At 33.6% G+C, this 10,077-nt stretch overlaps 2 protein-coding genes across 8 annotated transcripts; one reads left to right on the top strand and one right to left on the bottom strand.

The window, feature by feature from the left end:
* The first annotated feature begins 2,890 nt into the window (after nt 1-2,890).
* On the top strand, nt 2,891-8,352 carry LOC114258289 (Remorin family protein). 7 transcript variants are annotated; one of them, XR_014365149.1, is made up of 10 exons: nt 2,891-3,398; nt 3,751-3,919; nt 4,023-4,109; nt 4,205-4,891; nt 5,810-6,170; nt 6,455-6,536; nt 6,837-7,090; nt 7,529-7,754; nt 7,975-8,063; nt 8,113-8,352. XR_014365149.1 is itself a non-coding variant. In XM_082922022.1 (9 exons), exons 2-8 carry the CDS (start codon nt 3,704-3,706, stop codon nt 7,041-7,043), a joined length of 1,563 nt encoding a protein of 520 aa, XP_082778148.1. In that variant the 5' UTR covers nt 3,041-3,398; nt 3,654-3,703; the 3' UTR covers nt 7,044-7,090; nt 7,529-7,903. The 7 variants fall into 7 exon arrangements, 3 of the variants coding, with proteins under 3 accessions (XP_082778146.1, XP_082778147.1, XP_082778148.1); XR_014365151.1 differs by adding an exon at nt 3,654-3,730 and having other exon boundaries at nt 3,041-3,398; nt 3,808-3,919; nt 7,975-8,352; XR_014365148.1 differs by having other exon boundaries at nt 7,975-8,352.
* LOC114258290 (triacylglycerol lipase OBL1) lies at nt 8,213-9,472 on the bottom strand. Its single transcript, XM_028198228.2, has 2 exons — nt 8,847-9,472; nt 8,213-8,618 (listed from the first exon to the last, which is right to left on the bottom strand). Exons 1-2 carry the CDS (start codon nt 9,432-9,434, stop codon nt 8,349-8,351), a joined length of 858 nt encoding a protein of 285 aa, XP_028054029.2. The 5' UTR covers nt 9,435-9,472; the 3' UTR covers nt 8,213-8,348.
* Between the last annotated feature and the right edge of the window lie 605 nt (nt 9,473-10,077).

Genomic DNA, 10,077 nt, shown 5'->3' with positions numbered 1-10,077 from the left:
TTGATCCGCTGCTACTCAGATCTCTTAATAACCAATACTAACTGCCACGTGTACGATTAGGATCGAGAACCTGAATAGTCTTCCTATATTACCCTTATTTGCCACGCGTCGAATTGTAATTAGCTTGTACAAAATATGTAGCCAACACTTGCAAACAAAAATGATATAATTTTATATTTTTTGAGTCATAATTATGAAAAAAAAGGACGAGTAAGTCATAACCAAAACATCGCATAAGGTGTAACGAAAATCTCATGAGTCCTAACTAAGTAATGTTAGAGACCCTAAATATTTTATCAACATTTCTACCAAATGTCTCAAATGAGTGTGAGTAAAATATTTGGGATTCCTAGCATTTTCCTAACTAAAATATTATCATAACTAAAAAAAAAAAAATTTGATTATAACTAAAATAGAAAATAGCATAACTATGGATATATATCAGATGGTACATCCTTTTAAGGGGTGTATATAGTAGAATTTTCCCAAAAATGAGATAAACTACGTCTAAAATGAAATGCAAATTCACAGCAAAATAAACAAACAAATAAATAAAATGTGTAAAATATATTACAAATACACTCTATGAGCCCGTTTATTTTCAGAGATAGAATGGAGATGATTGATAGTGAGGAGATTAAGTAAAATTGTATTTGTTTTGATAATAGTTGTTAGTATGTGAATTGTTAAATTATTATCCTATAAAATAAATATAAAATATTAAAATAAATAAAACTATGATTTTTACTCAACAAAAAATACAAAAATATTAAACATTAATGTTAAAAAAAAAAAAAAACTCAACATGTAAAAGTAAAAATAAAAATAAAAAATTGCTATGCCAGAGGACTAACTTCTAATATAGGCTTGGTTTGGAAAGTGAGTTGACTTTTTGGCTTTTTTGATTATTTTAGCCTAGGCTACAAAGCTTGGTTTGGGAAGGGCATTTTGGCTTTTTTGATTTTTTTTGGTGAGAGAATAGTGTAATGATTATGGGTTGGATGTGATATTTTGTTTATTGTGGCTAAAATAACATATTTTGTCTTTTGTGGCTAAAATAGTCAACAAAGCCTCAAATCTTGCTTCCCAAACGGTGCCATAAACTCTCTATAAGAGTTGCTTAAAATTGTCCATTGTGATTTGAAAAATTAAAAATATCCCCTTATTAAATTTTTTATTTAATAGAATTAATTAAAAAAATAAAATTTTTAATTACTCTCCTATACAATAATAAAGTTATTTGAATTATTAACTAAAATAAATTTTTGACATCATTAAAAATTATTAATTGACACGATAATTTATTAATAAAAATGGTTATTTGTTATGAAATTATGAATCTTAAGGGGCAAAAATGTAATTTTTAGAACTATATGATTAATCGAGGTGCTTATAAATTGGCCTAGAAATTTGATCATGAAAAAATATATATAATTACTAAATAAAAGACAATTTTTTAACACACAAAGTATTGGATAAAGCTTGGTAGCTCTAAAATCCCTCCCCCTAATCCCCCTAATTTCCTTTTTTGGAAACTGTTTTCTTTTTCTTTTCTTTTTTTCTTTTTTTTTTTTTTTTTTTTTACTTGAAATGGCATTTTCGGGGGATTCGGGCTCCCCCCTTTCGGGGGATGAAACACTGCCCCAAAGTATTAAAGCGTAAAATTATTTTTTAGAGGTGTTGATAGATCGAGTTGAATTAGTTGATCTCTCATTTAGGCCTCGTTTGAGAACAGTTTAATTTAGTAATTTTTTAGCTATTTGACTAAAATATGAGCTAAAAAAAATTAGTATATTTGGGATGACTTTTTGATTTTTTACGAAAAGATGTGTAAAAAGTAGAGAGAAAATAGAATTTTTGACTTTTTAATATGTTATTAATTTTTTGACTAATTTAATGATTTTTTTATTTTTTAACTAAAATGGAGGGTTCCCAAAGAACCTTATTATCTGTCCCACTTCAAACAAATTAAAAAAAGGAAAATGATTTAGAGCCTTAAAACTCCTCCCCTAATCCCCCTAATTTCCTTTTCTGGAAACTGTTTTCTTTTTCTTTTCTTTTTTTTCTTTTTTTTTTTTTTTTTTTTACTTGAAATGGAAATTCGGGGGATTCGAGTTCCCCCTTTTCGGGGGATGAATCACGGTCCTTAAAAAAAATATCCACATTCATTCGCTCGAATCAATGAAACTGTATATTATATGATAGATTGACTCAAGCCATTCAATTTTAACTAGTGAAATGGATAAAGGTTTGCCCAACTCTAGTTAACATGTAAGTGTTATTTTAGGTATCATTTATAAGTTAATTTTTTATTTATTTATTAAGACGTATAGAAATATAAAAAAAAGGTATAATTTAAATAAATTAATAAATTATTATTATTTTTTTAATATTACTAAAATAGGTCTAAGGTCTGGTTTGGGAATATATTTTTTAATAACCTTTTGATAAAATATGATGTAAAAAAATATATGTTTGGGATGACTTTTTGATTTTTTACAAAAAGATGGATAAAAAGTAAAAAGAAAATGAAAATTTTAAATTTTTAAATTTTTTGTATAAGTTATTGACTTTTTAATTTTTTTAACTTTTAAATTAAAAAAATGATATTATCAAACGAGATTAAGGGTTGGTTTGAGATGTTCTAAAAAAGTATTCTTTTTGATTTATTGGCTTATATAGATTGAATTTGAGTTAAATTTGATGTGATGTATTAAAAAAGTGATATTTTTTAAATAAAATGATATAATTTAAATAGAATAATAATTTTTTAATTTTTTATATTATTTAGTATACTCCAAATCAAGCCTAAATATTGAAAAGTTTTAACAAATTAGTTAACCCACCCACTACTAGAGGACAAAACTATCCTAATTAATTGTGTAGGTGCGACTGACACTAGCGTTTTTTGCCATTTTCCAGTCAAATTTTACAGTCAAAGGTAATCAATGAAACAAAGGCCCAAAAACTAAAAAAAGTAGAATCCAACATAAATCAATTTCTCTGCTTTGTAGAACAGAACTCATAATTAACTTAACTGCCCTAAAAGCGTGGTCCTTTTGCGTTACACATCCCCTTCCTCTAATGACAGAGACACACAATGAATTCCTTCTAAATACCCGCCATTTCAACTGATTCTACCCAAAATCTCTCTCTCTCTCTCTCTCTAAGATTGTGATGAGAAGCCGCAGACAACGATGCCGGAGCTACTAAGGTTTGATGACCAGAACCAGCAGAGATCATCCGCATTCAGACCTCGAGACTCCAGCCCCGATTCCGTCATCTTCACCGTCGAATCCAACTTCAGCCTCTTCTCTTCCGCTTCCGGAAGCGTCGATCGTTGCTCCTTCACTTCCGATGTTCACGATCACGACTCTCTCGTCTCACAACTCACTCAGGTCCCTTTTTTTTTTTTTCATTTAAATTTTATCTTCCAAAAAAAAAAAAAAAATTAATAATTTGCGAGATTGATTTTTTTGTTCTTCGAGTTGAATATTGAACTTGAAATCAAGTGATATGAGTAGCATGCATGCATTTTTTGGATTGGTATGCACTTTTGCCGACTATGCTGCATGCGAACATCACTATCACTATCACGTATATATATATATATATATATGTATATGTATATGTATATGTACGTGTTTGTACAGATTCAAGTGGAAATAAGGTCGTATCTACAGAGATTGTTGTTATTTCGGAAATGATGGAAAATGATCTATTGTTCAAGGTAATGAATTTGATTTTCAGCCCTATAATTTGAAATTCGTCGATTTCGAAGAGTTACAAATCTTCGATTTGAACCAGCATTTGGCAGGACATGATCTGCGTGAGACTTCGAGTGGTCTAGATTCAGATCCAAACAAGCCCACAGGACACAGGAACAGTCGTCTAATCAGAAAAGTAGGAAAAGAAAAAGGTAATCTACAGCTCACTTTTGAGAGATAAACAAGGAAACGACGACGACTTTGCATAAAATTTTCAAATTTCATCTCACACACATTCAATTCAATCATGCGCAGGTAATAAAGAAGACAATGATTCAGAGATTGGGGACAAAAATGGAACCCTAATTTCAGCGAGGAACTCCTTCTCTCTAGCTGTTAAAGGTACTATACAGGAACAAAAGAGTGTCTTATTTCAAATTGTATCTTTTAACTCTTGCTTTTCAAGACACCCATGTGACTTTTGGTTCTTGAATCAGAATGTCAAGATCGGAGATCCAGATCTGAAGCTTTACTAATAAAGCCAAATAGACGGAGGCCTGCTTCGTTGGATCTGAACAGTCATACAACCAATGCTACAAACTCTTCGCCCCGGTTCGGTGTCATGAAGAAGAGCTCTATTATGTCTCGTCGAACTGGAACTTTTCCGAGCCCTGTATCACCTAATTATCGACATGCGAGTGTTGGGATTCAGAAAGGCTGGAGCTCGGAGCGTGTGCCGTTGCATAACAATGCCAAACAGAGGCATGTGAGTGCTGCTGCACTGTTGCCCTTTAATAATGGCAGGACATTGCCTTCCAAATGGGAAGATGCTGAGAGGTGGATTTGTAGTCCGGTTTCTGGTGACGGTGTTATGAAGGCTTCGTTTCAGCAGCCCCAAAGGCGGCCAAAGTCGAAGAGTGGGCCTCTTGGGCCTCCCGGAATTGCATATTACTCGTATTCACCGGCAGTGCCCATGTTGGAAGGAGGAAATTTTGGGAATTTAATGGCTGGGTCTCCGTTTTCGGCTGGGGTAATGGGGCCAGATGGTTTGTCACTTCGTTCTGGTGGAGGCAATGGTGGAACTGGAATTTTTCCTACTCGCATGGAGCCTTGCATGGCAAGATCAGTTAGCGTACACGGGTGCTCTGAACAACTAAGCCAAGCATCATTGCCTGCCCCCCAAGGTATGGGTTTATTACTTCTTTGAACTCATTGAATTAACTTGATGGAATAACCTGAACTTTACAATTTGGGCTAACTGAATGCAATTCTGGCATGAACCTTTTCAGAAATTGGGCTGGGTAACATTGTAGCTAATTTTAGTCTATGAAAAAAAACGAGAAATCAGTGGATTAATAGTTGATTATAGGTTTCCCATACCTTATAGAGAAATGAAATTATCATTGACCCGCTGATCAAAAAAATTTATCATTGACTAACTAGTTACACAATGCCTAGTATTTATTTTCTTGATAGCATTCACTGGATGCATGATTTGATGAACAATAGAAAATCATGTGATATCAATTACAATTTCTATCTGTAACTGACATAGTCATTGTTGATTTTTTATTGATTTGACTTTTTTGGAAATATGATGCCTCATCCGCAGACTTTAGAGAAATACCAAATTTATATATTATCATTGATAATTTTGTCCCTTGTCTATTGCATTTTCATGTCTAAGAGGTTGGAATTTAGCTGACTTCATTTATGTGCAGTTGAACATGACTTTAGACACTTTTCCATTGCTGAAACTAACTGAGCTAAAGGACATTGAATTTGTTGATTTTGAAATTGAACAATGAATAGATTGAGTTTCCAAAATGTTTGGGGAATTTTTTCATGTTTAGGTGGTGGATGGGCATGAGGTATAATATAATGCTTTCAAAGCTTGTTCAACATGCTCCTCTTGCCTTGTATGAACTTTGTAATGCGTGACATGCACGAAGCATACCAACCTTAATTTCTTTTCCACTTGTATATATTGTCAATTTGGAGCTGTTTATTTATTTACTTATTTTTTTTGATATGTAAACGCCAAAGCTATTCTTCTTCTTTATTTCTGTTCGTGGCTTGTTTCTATTGGATGAAACATACAGATGAGAAATTTGATAGTGATAAGGATGCGGCCACCAATATTTCTCGGGATGTTTCAAGGAGGGATATGGCAACCCAGATGAGCCCAGAGGGTAGCCCCTACTCATCTCCCAGGAGGCTGTCTTTCTCGCCCTCAACTCCATCTGTCTTTCCCATTGTCGAGTTGGAAAGTCCCAAGACCTCTAAATTAGAAGTCAGAGATGTACAGGTTGATGAACGGGTCACTGTGACTAGGTGGTCCAAGAAACATAGAGCTCGATTTCCTGGGAGAGGCTCAGAAAATGTCGATGACTGGAAGAAGAAAGCTGTCGAGGTTCGATCTTCTGCTTGGGAAGTTTCAGAGGCAGCTAAAAGCATTTCTAAGTATGTATTTTGTTTTCATCCAACTCATGTTTTTCTTGTTTATAGGCCTGTTGATGCGAATAGACTTCAGATTATTTCTTGCAATTATTTAAGAATAGTTTTTTTTTTTGGTGTGTGTGTGTGTTCTAATGTCATAAACTTCAATTTCTTGATTATATTACACTACAAGTACTTCAATTCCTCTCTGCTGATTGTTTCTGAAAAATTTGCAGAACCTATGTAAAATCTTCTCCAAAAATGCATGGTTACATAGAAAATGATAAAATATTTATTCATTGATTCAGAATGAAGAGGGAGGAAGCCAAAATCACTGCATGGGAGAACCTTGAGAAGGCAAAAGCTGAGGCAGCAATAAGGAAACTTGAGGTTCTTTGAAATCTTTTCCACATTGCATATTTGAATTTGTCAAGAAGTATTTAGATCATTCATCCATCCTATGTGCGTGAGGTTACCATAAACTTTTAGATATCTTTCAGACATGAATCAATTATGTAAAGAGCATTTCAATGAAATTCTACCATGTTTTATCTTCATTATATGTCATTGAGGTGCTATGACATTTAACGGTGCTTTCTTAATGCATTTTTAAACTGTAGCACTAGTCTACTACAAAATTTCCATGAGGTTTTGGTAATTGGGATTATTGACTTTAATCATATGGTTCAGATGAAACTTGAAAAGAAGAGATCATCATCCATGGATAAGATTATGAAGAAACTGAGATCAGCTCAAAAGAAGGCCCAAGAAATGAGGAGTTCGGTGTTAACGAATCCATCCCATCAAGTTGTCAAGACATCCAATAAGCTCATATCTTTCCGCCGGACCCGCCAGATTAGTTCGTTGAGTGGCTGCTTCACCTGCCATGCTTTTTAGTGCCTCATCCAGCTGTCTGTTGCTCCATTTGAATTGAACTTAACAAGGTAACTGCTATTCTGGGTGTCAGTTTAAAATCTTAGTTTCCGCTACAGTGTTACCTGCTTGAGCGGTCAATAGGTGACAACAATTTCCATCAACTACTGAGAACATACGACAATTATGCTACAATCAATTGTGAAGGTTACAAATTACACACAAACTGAACTTGTTCTTTTGTTTTAATTTGATTGATGCATTTTGATGTCCCATATATATTGAACAAATCTCTTTTGTTTATTAAATGTTGTCTTACCTAGACATCAAATGCATAAACTTGTGTCAATGGCACCACTATGGTGGTTTTTAAAGTTCTGAGTTATACCATTTCATGGAATTCTGATACAAACAATATATATGCATGTGTAATGTGCTAATTTTAGATTTATGAAAATTGTGATTGCTGTCTTTTGTTTTTGCTAATATGAATTTTATTCTCGTAAAAGGTTCTTTAACTCTTTCCATGGATAGAATGACAACTGAAGAGTGCGAAGATGCATGAATATTGCACAATACAACCCTAGTATGATTTTGACACTTGGAATTGGTGTCGGCCCAGTTTTGTTGCTGCATCAAACACCAGTGTCTCTGCACATGTTGGATGATATGCCAGATCAGCATTCTTGGGGATTCAATTTGTCTGTAATGATGACTAATAACGTCAGTATGCGTGTAAGTATGTAAATCAACCTTTAGTTTTATTGAACCGTTTAAAAAAACCGGATAGCTGTTTTTCTGGTTGGCCCTGTTTTTCCCAGAGCTTTTGAAGCTACACATCTCCGGCATCTTAGTTAAATATTACTACTATTAAATTCCTGCAATTTCTTTGTAACTTCCCTAGCTGTATTTGAATGTTGTTCTTCCAATGTCCAATGACAATTTATGAACACAGTCCGAAGTGGCAGTGATGGGTGGTGAGGGAGTGGCAGTCATCGGCGGTTGCTGCAGGAGAGGGGAAAAGGAGTCGCAGAATTTTGTGAGGTGGCAGAAAGGAGTGATAAAATTTCGGCGGGGTCCAGAATTTTGTGAGGTGGCAGAATTTGATTGGCTGTGGGACAACTGTGTAGAATTTAATCTCTTGTTAGGAACTTTCTCCAGTAAAATAGCACTTATAACTAGACATATTAGCAAAACCGACTTGTTATTGATGGAAATTCCTATATGACATTTACATGCAAGCCAACTCCATATATATATATATATATATGGTCAATGGAAACAAACAGATTTATTTAAATAGAGGAATACAATAATTTGTATATTTATTTAACTTGCTTGACGAATTATGTTTTGGAGATTAGAAGGCAGCATTCCCAACTGGGTGACATTAACATAATCTTGAGGGGAATGAGCTGATAATCCTGGAAATACCAAACCCAACAGCCTAAGCAATATCAAAAACCAGCCTTCTTTGTATTCTTTGCCCCTTCTATAATGGATGGTGAAACCCCTAATCAGCTCCCAATATGAGTTGAAGAACTTGTGTACTAACCACTTCCACGGGAAGTAGTTTTTGTTTGGTTCCTCCTTTACAATCTGGTTTTTCATCAGGATGCAAAAGTGCAAGACATTAATTAGCCTTACTTGTAGAAAGAGATTGATAAATGAAAAAGCATGATCAATCAAATCTTAATGTTATGTTAGTTGTTACAAAAAAGTTAATGTGTGGCTCAATTTCATTCTAAATGTGACGCAGATCACACTCAAAAGTACATTAATCACTTGAACACAAGAGAGAGAGAGAGAGAGAGAGAGAGAGATTACCCAGCCTCGATGACAACTGTTTAAGTACAGACACCTTCCAAAGTGCCTAGACCTGAAAGTCCGATTATCAAAATGCAACCTGGGCACAATGTCATTACAATACACATACCTCAAATATTTCAGACCATGTTCCTTTATCTTCCTATTCATGGACTCTGTAAATTCCATGTCCCCAACCCCAGGTTGCCCAAAAGTGTACACCCCTTCCAACCTTTTCATCAGCCACGTGTCATCATGGTAGGCCAACAAACCCACAAACAGTATTGCCAGTGCACCACCCAAACTGTGTCCTGTCACAATAAACATAGTTTCTCCTTCAGGGTCTAACAATAATTGATCTCTCAGCCTCTTTGTGATCTCGTAATACGCAGGTTGTTGGGCAAAGTAGTGTGTGTCGGTGACATTATCAGGCTTGGGCCAGTCTGGGCCTTTGAGGCCCAAAGCTTTCATAAAGTCACGGTGTGTGTTACCCGTGCCTTGAAGTGTGTACAATTCGAGGTTGATGTCTGTGATCCACGCGTCGGCATCTAATGGGCTGGTGCCTCTGAATGCCACCACGATCAGGTTCGCTGATTTGTCGTTGAACATGATTGCATGTGTTGTGCGTTGATCCTGGTTATCCTCTACGTATACGTGATTAGACAGACCAAAATATAAAACGTTTGGTAATTATTTTGTTTTTAATTTTTAATTTATATTTATAAAAATTTAAAAAATTGTTATAAAAATTTATTTAATAATTTTTTTGATTTATAAATAGTTGTTTCAATTTATAAATTTGAGAAAAAAATATAAACTTAAAAAATGAGTTTATGTTGGCTTTTAAATAGAAATTTTGACTAATCATTTTTTTTTTTCAATTATTTTTTTAATTAATATATATTTTTTCAATTATAATATGTATGATGCCATTGTTATAAATAATAAAAAAATAAATATAAATAATTTAGGCCTGAACAAATATTTATTTTTTTTGTTTATGCTTTTAAATTTTTTCAAACATTTTGTTCAAATCAAACGCGTTTGTAGTTTATATTTTTTTAAAAATAAACAAAAATCAGTTTATAAATTTTTTGTAAATATAAACTAAAAAGGTAAACGTTACCAAATGCTATCTAAATAAATAAATAAATAATTATGGGGTGTTTTAAAAAGTTGGTAAAAAGTTAACTTTTTGACTTTTTAAACTTATTTTGTCTTTTTATGGATAAGTTATGTGAGAGGTGATATG

The sequence above is a fragment of the Camellia sinensis genome, chromosome 3, assembly GCF_055761805.1.
Source record: "Camellia sinensis isolate YWXY chromosome 3, ASM5576180v1, whole genome shotgun sequence".
Lineage (NCBI taxonomy): Eukaryota > Viridiplantae > Streptophyta > Magnoliopsida > Ericales > Theaceae > Camellia > Camellia sinensis.
This window is presented reverse-complemented; position numbering and strand designations above follow the sequence as displayed.